This window comes from Astyanax mexicanus, chromosome 18, assembly GCF_023375975.1.
Source record: "Astyanax mexicanus isolate ESR-SI-001 chromosome 18, AstMex3_surface, whole genome shotgun sequence".
Taxonomy (NCBI): domain Eukaryota; kingdom Metazoa; phylum Chordata; class Actinopteri; order Characiformes; family Acestrorhamphidae; genus Astyanax; species Astyanax mexicanus.
In genome coordinates this window covers 35,640,967-35,656,707 of record NC_064425.1, presented here as the reverse complement: position 1 = coordinate 35,656,707, position 15,741 = coordinate 35,640,967, and the positions used below count along the sequence as shown (strand labels likewise).

At 38.3% G+C, this 15,741-nt stretch overlaps 1 protein-coding gene across 1 annotated transcript; it reads left to right on the top strand.

Moving 5' to 3' along the window:
• Positions 1-501: 501 nt before the first annotated feature.
• Positions 502-11,977, top strand: mrpl44 (mitochondrial ribosomal protein L44). The gene is made up of 5 exons (XM_022663207.2): positions 502-730; positions 5,505-5,727; positions 6,033-6,278; positions 7,551-7,729; positions 11,385-11,977. Exons 1-5 carry the CDS (start codon positions 558-560, stop codon positions 11,554-11,556), a joined length of 993 nt encoding a protein of 330 aa, XP_022518928.1. The 5' UTR covers positions 502-557; the 3' UTR covers positions 11,557-11,977.
• Positions 11,978-15,741: the final 3,764 nt, after the last annotated feature.

Sequence of the window (15,741 nt, the reverse complement as noted above, 5' to 3'; positions counted from 1 at the left end):
TGAAAGAGTTGATAAAAAATAAGTACATTTGATTACATTTTGTTATGTTTTAATCAGGGACTACATTTTGCAAAGCCCAGTTTAGCCAGAAATACATGAATCTAGCACATCTAATAACACAGCAGACATTTGAAGCACTTGGGGGCTTTTATTTTAACAGGAGATATAGTTCCCTGACAGAGTCAGAGGGCTGAACTGCTTGGAGAAGGAGGGGATATGTATATTCTGTCCGTTTTTGCATATGGAACGCCTGGAGGCGTTATGAAAACGCGTGGTGGCGTTATGTAAGCGCCTGGCGCCGCCACACGCTCTTAAACGCCTGGCGGCGCCTCGCGTTTGTTCCAAGGCGTAAAAGTAAGCCCTGCACGGCGTTTTGGACGGCGTTTTTTAAGTATTTCGCACGCTTTAAGCGCCGTCAGACCCAGGCGAATTCTGACCCATTTGGCTTGTCATAGTAGAGGCTCTGTGACCTGATAAACCCGGCGCTCGATAGGGCTGTGGAGTCCTCTGGGCCCGCTGGGGTCGCTGTTGGAATCTGTAGCAGTGGAAAAACAGTAATGGCGGCGTGCTGGACGCTTCTGAAGCTGAGCTCGGTAGCGTTCGGTTATCGGCATATGTGTAGAAACGTGTTGCTGAATCAGAGCCGGGAGAAGAAACGCTGGGCGAAAGCTTTAACTCTGATTACGGAGAGGAAAAGAAGAATTGAGGGAGAACCAGCGCCGAAACCACGGTGAGTCCGAGCCCGCAGCTCAGCGCTGCTGCAGCCGACGTGAAGGAGAACAGCAAGGACCTTCAGCCTTGCTTACATAGTTTATATATATAAGTTAACTTTATATATATATATATAATTGTTTGTGTGTGTGTTTGTGTGTGTGTGTGTGTGTGTGTGTGTGTGTGTGTGTGTGTGTGTGTGTATATATATACTATTATCAGCTCTGTTTATAATAAAAATGTAGCTGGTTAATTTCACATAATGGTAAATGGACTGTGGGCCTGAGCCACTGCAAAAAAAAAAAAAAAAAACTCCGATTAGAGGAATCACTGCGGTGAGATAAATCACTCATTGTTCGGTATAAATAATCCAGTCTGTGCTCTGATTCGGCTAAGTACTGAAAGTGTTGTTAGAGTTTTTAATGCGGTCAGTTCTGCTGGATTAACTCCAGAGCCTGTGTGCTTTATTACACTACGCAATAAAAAAAAAAAAACTCGTAATAACAATAATTCTAAAAAGCTGTTTATTATATATTGTAGTTACAAAATAGACACGTGAATTTTGTTTGAACTGAATGCAAAACACTTATTTAAAAAATATATATATATTAGTTAGCAGTAGTATAGTCTTAAGTTAATAAAAAAAATGCTTTGTCATATCGCTAAGAATATTATTGCAAAAATCCTTGAAACATTGTGATATGTTTTCACATTATACTAAATTCCTGCACACTAAATAAAAACATCCTGAGATTTTTCTTAATCCTTAAAGTGTCTTCTTTAAGATTCTGACAGGTAACAGGACAAAAAATGTCCTGTGGGGCTTATTTTTAACTTTGTACTACATCTATCCTAGTGACAAACCTGAAAAATAATCAAGAAATTGGCATAGCTCCTTCAGTTAAAAACCTATACAGACAAATTAACACACTTTTCCATACAATTATGGGCCAGTGAATTCAATAGAATGGCTATTTTTAAGTTTTTGACACATTTTGACTTAATTCTGGGACAAAGAGATTTTAAAAAATAACAGAAAATATTACGGTCACCTGTATGTTTTCACATTATACTAAAATCCTGTGCAGTAAATAAAAACATCTTGAGATTTTTCTTAATCCTTGAAGTGTCTACTTTAAGATTCTGACAGGTAACAGGACAAAAAATGTCCTGTGGGGCTTATTTTTAACCCTTTACTACACCTATCCCAAATCTGAACCTAAAAAAATATGAAGAAATTGGCATAGCCCCTTCAGTTAAAAACATATACAGTCAAATGAGCACACTTTTCCATACAATTCTGGGCCAATGAATTCCATAGAATGGTTGTTTTGAAGTTTTTTTACACATTTTGACTCAATTCTGGGACAAAAAGATAAAAAAAATAGCAGAAAATGTTATGGTCGCCTGTATGTTTTTTACATTATACATTATATTCACATTATGGAAAGTCTACTTTTAGATCCGTACAGGTACCAGGATGGAAAATGTAATTAGCTGCAGAACTAATTGATGATAAAATCCAACAATGTACCAAAAATAAAGTATTAGTATAGTGTGGTACTAATAATTTTAATCCTCATTATCACCATTGAAGAGATCATCAAAATATATCCTTTTAATCTCTGTCCCTTCCTCCTGATCATCTGTCCCCTCTCCAATCAATTCTGTCTCTTCTGCTCTTGCAAAAATTTCAACAAGAGAAGGAGGGAAGATGGGGCAAACTGACCAGACCGGCTCCAACACCCCCTCTTCCATTGTCTTCTACCAACCTATACCCTGATCGTAATGGTTTGGCCTTTCAGATTTTGGCTGATCTGTCCTTTTTTTAGCAGGCTACCCTGTAGTTTACTCTGTCTACTTTAAAACTTGCATCCAGGGCTCTGTTAACACCCACAATCTTTTGCAGCATCTTGGTTCTCACAGCATCAATGAAGGTCAGTTGGCCAATGGACGTACATCACATTATCTCCTGTTGGAGTTCATTGCTGACCTGCCACAATGTACAAAGCTGCAGCTTCTTCAAGGGAGCTACTTTGCCTTTGCTCTTGAGAGCACTGGTGCAGCGTAGTATCCCAGAAGAGTGCTTCAGTATTTAGATCCCAGAGATTCAGCTAGCTCAGAGACATTCACTAGCTTACTGTGCAAGCCAGTTCCGTGGTCAAGAATCATGGTAAGGTTGGCACTGCTGACATGGTTAAGGAGGTTCAGTAATATGTCGGTGTTCGGGGTCCTCATCACACTGGACTTGTACCCCCACTTTACAGCTTGGTTGAGGTACAGGACAACCTGCGTGTCTGTCTCCTCCTGGTTTGACTGCAGGGCGTGGATCTCTGAAGCCTGAACCCTTAACAAAATGTAAAATTTTTAACACATACCTGTATATTGAAGACGCTACTATTCTAGCGCTCCATTCAAATGTTTTTATAGCGTTGGATATGTGATGACAGCTAAAGTTAAGCACTGATAACTATGGTCTGTGCCTTTTTCATCTTACTTGGACATTTGTTGAAGTTAGGCAATAGGATCTCATATACCCATACCACTGCCCTCACTTCTCTAGCCCAGATGCTGCCTCATTGCTCCCCCAGACCTTGAGAAGCAGATAGCTGCTTCTTATTTACCTCATTGCTAAGAAAGCATTTAAAGTCACAAGATTTGTGGGTGTATGGGCCACCAATTATGACTTTCTCAGTGGAGCCTCATCTGACCCTCTCCTGGGCTTTAATAGAGTCTGGCTGGTAGCAATCTGTGTAGATTAAGTCCTGCTTGAGAATCAAATGGTTTAAGAGTTGGATACAAATCTCTCCACATGTTGGTTGAAGGTAAGTCATCATATGGAAAAGAGCCTTGACATCTAGTATGAAGAGTGCATCCTTAGGGTAGGTGACCTCCTCATCTCTATCTTGAAGGAGACGGTGGCTTTGATTGCTTGTGTGCACACATTAGTACCAGAAGACTTCACAAACTTCATGAAAGTTTCCTCCATGATCTTGTCCAGTACTGAGAGAGCCCCTGGGATTGAAGATAGCCCCTAGCTTGATGTAGGTAGGAGAGGTCAATGTTGCAAGAAATGCCTCAAACCATGTTGGGTATCTGTATGGATATGGCTTTAAGCCAGCTTTACATAGTGGCAGGTCAGCAATGAGCTCCAACAGGAGATAATGTTATGTATGTCCATGGTCAACTGACCTCTATTGATGCTGGAAACTTTCATGAAGTTTGTAAAGTCTTTTGGCACTAATGTGTGCACACAAAGCAATTAAGGCCACTACTGAGACATCATCTGGGCTAGAGAAGTAAGGGCAGTGGTATGGGTGTATGAGATCCTATTGCCTAACTTCAACAAATGTCCAAGTAAGTTGAAAAAGGCTCAGACCATAGTTATCGGTGCTTAACACACATCCAACGCTATAAAAACATTTGAATGGAGCGCTAGAATTGTAGCGTCTTCAATATACAGGAACACTGTGCTATTCATCAAATGTATGTACCTACCACCAGACCCTGCAGCGCTTTTTCCCCACCACCCGATTAAACATCCTGCAGCGCTTTCCCCACCACCTGACTAAACATCCTGCAGTACTTTCTCCACCACCAGACTAAACATCCTGCAATGCTTTCCACACCACCAGACTAAACATCCTGCAGCGCGTTCTCCACCACCAGACTTAACATCCTGCAATGCTTTCCACACCACCAGACTAAACACCCTGCAGCGCTTTCCCCACGACCAGAATAAACATCCTGCCGCGATTTTCCCACCACCAGACTAAACACCCTGCAGCACTGCCCTCTCCCCACGACCAGACTAAACATCCTGCAGCGCTTTCCCCACCACCAGAATAAACATCCTGCAGCGCTTTTTCCCCACTACCCCACCAAACATCCTGCAGCGCTTTCCCCATCACCAGACTAAACATCCTGCAGTGCTTTCCCCGTCACCAGACTAAACATCCTGCAGCGCTTTCCCACCACCAGACTGAACACCCTGCAGCACTGCCCTCTCCCCACCACCAGAATAAACATCCTGCAGCGCTTTCCCCACCACCAGACTGCAATAATCTTGATAATCTTAAATATATAAGGATGACAAATGCAAAAACAAAAAAAAATCTGTAAGGGGTAAATACTTTCACGCCACTGTATGTGCAAGTACATGACCAGTAGTGATGGCGAAAAGGCACCATTTAAACAAATGCATGTAAAAAAATGCATAAAATTTTTTGTAATTCATTTTTACTTCTTACAAATCCCAGCCAAAATGTTCCCTGCCAGCAGATATGTTGCAAATTAATTTATTAAAAATGTATTCTATTCAAAGTTTTAAAATAAAGATTGTATTATGTCTAATGATATGAGCCACTGTATACAGATTAAACGTTAAAAGTGCTTATCAGCATATGGGGTCAGCTCAGAGTTCAGAATTTAGACCTACACAATGAAGCACTTACATTTTATATGTATGCGTATGTATGTCAGCATTACTTAATAATGTTTTTTTTAAATAAATAAACTACTTTTTTTTGTTTACTATAGGCCTACTATAATTAGTTTCAACAGGAATTTTTAGTTATATTGTCAATGTCTGCACTGATGTTTTTAAGATTGAATGGTCATGAAAATTAGTTGCAAAGGTATGGAAAAGTCATAAAAATATATTGTTTAAAAAGTGTATGAACCCTGTGTGTTGCCTATGATACCTATGATACGTATGCACACACGTGTACTCACTGGTGCCCACACACTTTTTTCACACATGTTTTTATGTTTATTCTTCTTCCTGTCTCTAGCAATCAGCAGCCTAACTGGGATTACCATGCTGAGGTGGAAGCTTTCAGTGCACGACTGAAGGAACGTTTCTCGACTGAGCTGCTGAAGACAGCCTTTGTGAGCCCCTGCTATCTGCGCAGTGAGTTGGAGAGGCGCAGACTACTGGGTCTAAACACTGAAGATGCAGTCCTTAATATCAGAGAGAATACTCAGTTGAGAGAACACGGACAGCAATTCACACTAGTAAGGAAAAATAGAGATTTTTTACTTTGTTCCTGCTAATCATATATGGCCCATTGAGATTGATATTAGACCCATTATCAAGACTTTTGCACTTATACACACTAGCAATAATAACTAGACTGTTATCGTGAACAGGGAACAGGTCTGTTATGCTAGTTTTTGTTTAAATTTAAAAAGATAATAATAAAGTCATGTTTTACAGCTAAATTGTTTAAGCTATGAACAAAATTTAAGATTTCTCATATTTTTATGTTGATTCATAATAAGAGGCAGTAATAAATGTATCTAAATGGTAAATCCCACAGGCTTTCCTCAAGGACTGGTGCAAGAGCAACTTCCCCAGTCTACCTGAGGCAGGTGTGACCGCCATTGTGAATTATCTTACTGGGTCTGAGGTCATGTGTCACGTGGCACGGAATCTGGCTGTGGAGGAACTGTCAATGGCTGCTGAGTTTCCTGTTCCTGATGACGTCCTGCAGGGAATGTTCTTTGCTGTAATTGGTGCTCTGGAGCAGAGCAGTGGTTCTGAGAGGGCGGGCATTTTTGTCAGGGTAAAATCACCCACACCCACAAACACACACTGCAAAACAACACAAAAACTAACTATCTTTGTTCACATTTCCAACCTTCTAGAATTAAGAATATATAAAAAAGGAAATAAAAAAATATGAAATCACTCAAAGGTAGGTGAATTATAAAATAGCTCAAAAAAAATAATGTAAAAATAATTTGCTGTTCTTAAACAAACAGCTGCATCAGCTAAATTCGCTAAATAGTATTCATTTGAAAAGAGTGCTTACACCAGGAGGAGCTAATGTAAAAAGTGAATTAACATGAATCATGAATCTGTACAAAGTGAGATGGTTGTAAAAGTAAGGCATACAGGTAGACCAAGAAAGACATCAAAGTGTCATGATGGAAAACTTAAAGCATGTCTTGAAAACAGGACATGCACAACAAAAACAAATAAGAAATATGGGTGAAACTGGGGGTCAATGTCTGTGACCAAAGAAATTGCATCAAAGAAATGGAAATTCATCACGATTGCTTTTGTTTGGTCTTCTGTACATAAATCACAAGTGTATCAAAAAGTTCTACAGGATAATGTGAGGGTGTCTGTATTTCAACTGAAGCTCTGTAGAAGTTGGGTGATGCAACAGGACAATGACTCAAAACAGCAAAACAAGTCCACAACAGAATGGAAAAACTAAATCTACCTTTTGGAGTGGCCATGTGAGGGCCCAAATCAGATGCTATAGATTGACTTAAACAGACAAACACTCTTCTAAAGTCTAGTCTCTGCTCTTTTCACTTTCATGAATAAGCTAATAGTTTCTGCAAGGGCAGAACATTAACAAATATGTATTTGTTAAAGTTTAATTTTCACCAATGACAATGAATGTGAATAGGTTTCTCATAGGGTTTCATTATTATTAATAAAAAATTACAGTAGTAATGAACAATAATAATCAGTATGTCATCTGTTATATTTCCTGTTTGCCAACCACTGTAGTTTGCCTTAAGTACAAATTAAAGGGCATGATTAAAATCCCTTCTGGTCAGTTTGTGGAGTTCTGTGTTGAATTATTAGGTTTGACATTGTTCCTTTGTGAATAAATCTGTAAAATCTGAAACATTGTCAAACATTTCCAGATTTCAGGGAGAAGGGGCACTTATTCTGAACTGTTAGATTTTGTATAATAATCTGAAACAGTTTAGTGTCTCAAACATACTAAAATATAATGAACCAGGCTGCCAGGCTGTAAATGGCATTGCAAATATAAATATACATATTTGGATGTATGAATGTATGTTTTGTGCAGGACTTCCTGGTCACACAGCTGATAGGAAAGGATCTGTTTGAAATCTGGAGGGTGGTGAACCCAATGGGCTTGCTGGTGGAGGAGCTGACCTGTAGAGGTGTGCCTCCCCCTGAACCACGACTCATCCAGGCCACTGGCACCAACACGGTCCTTCCACTTTATTTTGTTGGACTTTACAGGTATGCGGGTTCAGTGGTTGACCAATGTGGTTATTTAGGACAAGACCAAAAATTCATAGAGGCGTGTCCACATCGCTGATTATCATTAACAACATAAACAATGTTCATTGATGGCTGACAGGAGTTAGCTTTATTACCAACTGCTTTATTACCTTTACTTAATTAAATATAAAAAATGTACAGTTAGAATTAAATATACAGAATTAGGATTAAGATCAATTATGAATAACAATAGAGTAGAAACACAATTTAAAAAAATGCCTAAAAGTGCTATATTTTCTTATTTCAGTTATGTAAAGTGCATCATGCAGTAAAAGCTTAAAAGCAAGGGCCTTTTTACCCAGCTTCTGCTATTTTTACTCTGCACCATTCAGAGATTCTCATTCTATTATTTCACTAACTACAAATAAAAAAATGTGGGTTTGCTGAAATTAAACAGGCTTAACCTCCTTAGCCTGTTTATTCAAGCCTCTTAAGAGAACACAAGCCATTTTAAAAATAACTGTTTATTTGATTTTTGTTTATTAGAAAATTATAATAAAAATATTTTTATCTTGCTAAAGAGCAACTACATGATTCTACATGAATGATTTGCAATTTGTTGCAGGTAGACATATTATTTAATTTAATATTAATTCTGATATGCTCATTTACTTAAACTCAATCACAAACTCCCATACCAACATCCGATACCATGTGTATAGTGCACAATGCTGTTGCAACAAAGAACTTCATCTCTAAAATCCAAATTATTTAAATTGAGTTCCAAATCCAGTGGTAGCAGTAAGGCGAGTGAGTTGGGGAGAGACAGAGGTCCTAGGATTCCCATTGGGATCCTGGTGTTTTAAAGATTAAAAGCATTTTTGTTAGTTATCGCTTTTTTTTGTTAATGTTATGCTTTTGGTATATGCTTTTGTGATATGCCCATATAATGTGCATACTTTTTATATGACCAAAATTTATTAGACCAAAACTAGACTAAAATGTTTGTTTTCGTTAACTAAAATCAGACTAAAACTAATAATAACTAAAGACTAAAAATGTGACAAACTATTATAGTTTGACTATCTGTCAATTTAGTTAAATGAGTCCAATAATGACTTGTCTTTTGTCCTTTCTGATCTTTTTATCTCTCTTTCTGTCTCTCTGATTTCTCTTTCTCTCTGTCTTTCTGTCTCCTCTCTCATTTTCTTTCTCTCTCTCTCTCATCTCTTTCTGAGCTCTCTATCGCTCTCTTTCTGTCTGTGTCCCTCTCTGTGTCTTTCTTTCTGCGTGCATGTTCCATGCTGGTAGTTTAAGTGTGGTGTGTGATGAAACTTTCTATACGTGTAGTGTAGGGAGCACAGGGATGTGTCTCAGGAGGAGACGCCGCCACCTTTATTCCTCCACAATGGTTTTAGCTGAGTATCTATGGAGAACGCCACAGTGCAGGACGTGCTCCTTGCTGTGGGAGATCTAGTGCGCCATGAGAATATTCAGTCTGCTTTCTGCAGCAGTAAAGCTGTTGTTTTTTTCTGAGAACAGAAAATGTTGTTACTTGTGTTATTGATGAGGGTCTTTAAGTCAATGAGCTGCTTGAACAGGTTTCACTAGTCACTATCTCTAACGTACCACCATTTATATATGACACGCTGTAGCAGGAGCTTGCTCGCTTTGATAAACTCACTATTGCAATTAAAACGATCCTTTTGGACTGTAAACATTCATCTCTGAAGCATTTTGTGTCTTTCAGGAGGCATGTCTACCTGATCTTAGACTCTCCTGAGCACATGCTCGATTTTTTATTTAATTAATGGTGGCTGCTCAGTAGAATGAGTCACTGTACAGTTTTACACTTTTTTTTCTGATGAAGATGCGTTTGTGAGGTCAGTGGCAGTGTGGCAGAGGAATGTCAGGGTCCCCGGGGGTCCTTAAAAAGTCTTAATATCTTAAATTAAAGTCTTGGTAATAAAATCCTTGTACATTTACTGGAAATTTGCTGTAGGTATTACATTTTTAGACAGTGTGTATAATGCCTTGAGCTAGCTACATTACAGAGGAGAGAACTAAGCTTAGCCTTGAGATAGCTAACATTAGCGCTGAGCTAGCTAGCATACTGACCTTACCAGCAAGTTAGCTGAGCTGCCGGGATAAGAAATAAGGTTAGCGGCAAGCTAGCTAACATAATGACCTTACTGGCAAGTTAGCTAAGCTGTCAGGATAAGAAATAAGGTTAGCTAAGCTGCTGGGAAGAGAACTAATGTTAGTGGCGAGATAGCTAACATACTGACTTTACCGGCGAGTAAGCTAAGCTGCTGGGAAGGGAACGAAGGTTGGCGGTGAGCTAGCTAACATACTGACCGTACCAGCAAGTTAGCTTAGCTGCCGGGAAGAGAACGAAGGTTAGCGGCAGGCTTGCTAACATACTGACTGTACTGGCAAGTTAGCTAAGCTGCCGTATAGAGAAATAAGGTTAGGGCCAAAAAAAGCCAAGCTTTGGATTTATCTAAATAATAGTAGTAATAATCCAGGGTTATACGTACAATATACTATTAGGCTAAACTCAGCCCGGCACTGTTAATGCGGTGTCGCTGTCCTCCAATGAGCCGCTGTTGGAGCCGTATCAGTGCTGTGGAAAGAGCCGATCTCTGGCTGGAGATAGCTATGCTAAAAGCCAAAAGCCGGATTACTAGTGCTGGCAAGCGGTTTGTTCTAGTCACTTAAGTCGCCATACAAGCCCCGGAGGTCTGCTCGTTCCAGACACTAAATCCAGGCAAACAGCCCCGGAGATCGGAGGCATTAACAGTGCCGGTGTTCTGTCGAGTTCTGCTACCCTGTCAAACCGTGATACCCCACCCATCCTGTAAAATACAGGACATCCTTCATTTGACAATTAAATGTTGCGTCCTTTATTGAACCAGTATGCAAAGTGATTTGATATAATAATAAATATATATGCATATATACATATATTTGTAATTATCTATTTATTTGGTGGGCGTCTCTTATTTTAATTTCTGAAAGGGGGCAACCCTAACCCTATGTATGTATGTAACTGTAAATTATATATTTTTTTTAATTACATTTTTTTTTAATCACTTTTTTTTTTTTACACGATTGTAACACTCAAGCCAACGATGACTGAGTCCAGATTGTACAATGCACCCGGGACAAAAAATAAATTATCAGGAATATACTACAGGTGGGTAACCCAGGTTCAGAAAATAAAACCCAACCCAGAGTTTTTTATCTGCAGCAGAGACGCACAGGGGGTAGGTACAAAGCCATGGGTTGCATTTTAACTTTCTGGACCTAGTTAACCCACCTCTACATATTCAGTAAAAAATACTGATACTCAAAAACTGCAAACTGGCATAGGCCTCAAACCCAGCAAAAATGAAAAAGGTCCATAGAGCAAAGCTACATAGCGCCCCCCAAACCTTGGCAATGGCCGGGATGAAGTTCGGCCAATATGCACCAAATTTGTTACGCTTATTGACCTTTATAAAGAACAAGAATCATTTGGAATTATCTGACTCCGCCCAACAGGAAGGTGGCCACATTAGCAGGGTGCAGTGGAGGACAGAGAAGGGTTGTTTTAGTAATTAAAGGCAATGGTGGGAGGTTGTCTTTTAAATGAAACATTTTCTCCCTGTCTTTCTTTTCTCTCTCTCAGTGATCAAAAGCTGATTGCTCGGGGCCCCGGTGAGACCTTGCTGGCTGCAGAGGAGGAGGCAGCGTGTGTGGCTCTAAGAAAACTTTTTGGCTATATGGAAAACCGCAAACCCTCTGACTTCACACCCCCAGAGCGGAGTCAGCCAGCAGCCACTCATGCACTTACCAGATGATGCGCTTCCATATTCGCTTCATCTCCCTGACGTTTACTTTCTGCATCACATGATGCGGCAGTGAACAATGCTCTTACAAAAATGTGAGTTCATAAATAAAACTTATTTATATCATTATCCTGCTGCTTCAGCCACTGCAGCAGACAACAAATATCTGTATACCATGAATTTAATTGATACCTGCTTAATTTCAGTTTACCCATTACAAATAATGATTGTTCTTTATTTGAGAGCATCAGTAAGGCTAATTTGCATCTTAAAACTGAAGGTTAAAATTCCACTAGCTTGAACATGAGATAAATGTTAAGGTGCTTTATATTGCGGATCATGTAATCTCATTGCTGTCCTGCTTGGCTTGCAGTCATGTTGGCAATAAACCAGCTCCTTTGGAATCAATAAAAGAAGACCTCTTTTGGTTTAATTTACTGTCTGAAGTTCTTGCCTGTATTGTTACATGTTATAGATATAAATGTATTATGTAACTTTTTATACATGTGTATATCACTGACCTGTCATTGCTGTTGGAATACTGTTGGTCTTTTGCAAGTATCACACTAGGCTCTGGAGCAAAGAAGGACACCTGGGGGCTGTTCCACGAAGCGAGCTAACTCAGTAAGCCAGGCTTATTCAGACAAGCCTGGCTCATTTTGCTCAAATTTCGGTTCCACAAAAGAGGCTAGACTTAAGCCTCGTCCAGTTACTATAGCAACATATACGTTTGTCCAAACCTGCTTTGTCCCAGGCTAGAGTTGAAGCTTAGCTTAGCTGCAGAGCTTCTATTGGATGAGCCTTGCGACTCCATAGCCTTGCGGGTGGGAAACAAAATCCAGGAACAAGGTTCCGCCACGGTTTTATCCAATAAATTGCAGTGGATGCAGCATATCATATAATATTTCTATACATTTAATTAAGTATTGCACTGTATTGGAAATGTATCTGCACATTGCAATTTATTGGTTCAATCTTAACAAATTCAGGCCAGTGTAAAATGAAATCCAGTTGTTTTCCACAAAGATTTATTTGCATAAACTCTATATCACAAAAACACATTTATTAGTATTTATGATGCCCAGGTACTTTAGATGAAGTTACTTTAAAGTATATCTGTAATCCCATAATTATATCAATTATACCAATATTCTTATACAGGTGATATAAATTAGCAAAAATGTAGGCTATAAAAAGAGCGTGATTGACATCACCACCAGTAGCAGCAACAGCTGTTTTCTTTCTGGTTGCTAACATTTCCGTGCACATTAGACTAACCAATTGGAATTGCATTTACCATTCTGGTATATTTTTATATTTATATTTGACCTGCTGCCATGTTCAGTTTAATCCCCCATGTTGCTTCTAAATCAGGATATAATTATCAATTTTCTTAATTTACTATAACTTTTTGGAATGCCAATATGCTTACGCATTTAATCGGTTTGCAATTTTCATAATTAATTTTAATAACACAAGAAATGTTTCCTTTTCTTATAATTATGTCTTTATATCATCAAATAGACGTATAAGTAACTACTGTTTAGCATGAGAGAAAAAAAAGCAGCGCATTCCTTCACCTCTTTAAACACAAGCCTTGATTACAAAAGCCTGGCTTGAATTAGTGGGAACAGGTTCAGTCTGAATTGCGTTAGTGGAACGGAACTAGCTGGAAGTGAATTTTTTGGCTAACTCAAGCGAGGCTTACTCAAATAAGCGCCGCTTTTTTAAGCTCGCTTCGTGGAACTATGGAGGACCAAAACTGCCAAAATTAAAAATATAAATAAATAAATAAAAACGTAAGTAAATCACTCATTAAAAGTAATATGGTGATAAAAACGCTAAAGAATAAATATAATTAATATAAAAATAAATATACAAAAAAAATTATATCCTAATAATTTGTTATTAATGGGTTTCTTTATTAACATTTATTTTCGATTTACTTTTATTTATTTACATAACTATTTATTTCTGCATTTTTTTCCCCTGATTTATTTATTTCTGCATTCATTTATTTCCCAATTTATTTATTTCGTTTTTTTTTTTTTTATTATTATTTCCTTGTCCTTATATGATAATGAAGGGGGCGTGTTTTTCACGTACAGGCTTAGCAATCAAGCCCAGAGAGAGAGGAGCTGAAATGTCGGGGTAAAGTTCAGTATTGGATCTGCTCAGAGAAGCAGCTGCTCTCCTCAAAGAAATGGATTATAGTCTGTATTACGATCTAAATGATCTTTATTATATAATCTCCAACGTTACCAAAGTAACCGCCAAATGGGCAAAACATGTACAATCGATATATGGTATCTGACCTCGATCAACCAATAGGAATGCTGAGACACCGTGACATCATTGCTGGACAGCCCCTTCATTATCATATAAGGACAAGGAAAAACAGAAATAAATAAATACAGAAAGAAATGAATACAGAAATAAATACATTGAGAAATAAATAAATACAGAAATAAAATAACGGGAAAAAATGAATGCAGAAATAAATAGTTATGTTAATAATAAACAAATTTAGAAAAATTACTTTTATTGAGTGTTTTACATAACATTTTATTTATTTATTTTTAATTTTGGCAGTTTTGGTCCTCCATATGGAACAGCCCCCTGGTTTGCTTAATGGGTAAGGCCATTGTGTTAGAGAGAAGTCTGGGCATTCATGTGGATTTCCCTGACATCACATGTGCCACCAACCAAAATATTGTTGTAGACCAGGAAACCCACTTTATAATAATGAAATTCCTTGATGGCAAAGGCATCTTTCAGCAGGATATTCTACTCTGTCAAAGTGGTCAATGTCATGGTGTTCAAGACCCCAGATTTCAATCTGTTCATCCAGCATCTATAGAATAAACTGAAAAAACAATTCTGTAAATTGATCATTTAAAATTAAAAGATGATGCCACATGAATCAGAATTTTAGCATATATTGTTTTTAATCTACGCTATATTTCAAGTGAGCAAAAAGTTTTTTTCCTACGTGCTTACAAAACATTGAAGCTTTCAGATGATTTGCTGTGTCCCACCAGTGCCACAACCCTTAAAGGTTATTATACATGGGACTTAATTAGTTTTCAGGTTTAATTCCAGGGTGAGGTTAAGTGTAAAAGAAGACCTCCAAAATAAATGTGAAATTTAACACTGCAGGTAAAACCAGACAGACACTTTTTTTTCGAGTGCGTCGTGAAGAACTCACACTGCACGTTTGAATCGTTTGTCATACATACAATGCCTGCTATTCGTATGCTCACACTGTATGATCCGACTGACATGACACGACATAGCGGCTAACATTCAGTGGCGCAAAAAGGGGGTATGCAGCCCATGTGGCGCATAGGGCCGCTGCAATAGAGGGGGCACCAAATCAAAACCCCAAATAAATTTCCTTTTCGGAGAAACAGCCAATCAGCTTGCTGGTTTTGCGGAGCGTGGTTGTGGGCAAGTAATGACAGGATTGTAAAACAGGATTGTAAGACTTGCTGTCTTGGTCACCGATGCGCCAGCAAGACGTGCACCAACAATTTGTCCTCTTTTGAACTCTGGTATGTCACCCATAATGTTGTGTGCATTGCAATATTTTGAGCAAAACTTTGCTCCTACCCTGCTAATTGAACCTTCACACTCTGCTCTTACTGGTGCAATGTGCAGTTAATGAAGATTGTCCAATCAAGAGGAAGATGGATGATCACAAGCCATCAAACCAAACTGAACTGCTTTAATTTTTTGCACCAAAAGCAGCGTGTAAGACTGGTGGAGGAGGTCATTATATTACCAGATTAAAACAGTTATTTTACAAGAAGTCATAATATTACCCAGATAAAAGTCGCATTATTACCAGATTAAAGTCGTAATATTAAAGTCTTATAAAATTAAAGTCTTAATATTAACAGATTAAACTCATATCTGGCTACATTAGGGTTACATAATAATAATAATAATAATAAGAAGAAGAATGCATATATTTATTTATTTGATTGAATTATATATATTTTTTTATTTCTAAATCAATCCCTTCATCCAGTTTACAGGCCTAAATCCACATCTACTACAAGATTCGTGATCTGGCTGCAATCAATGCTTATATTTTGATTAATGTATTCAGGACTGAAAACAACTCAAAGAAATGTCATGAGTATAACAGACCCACAATTGGCACTCAAGGAAAGCTGCAAGGAAAAAATGAGA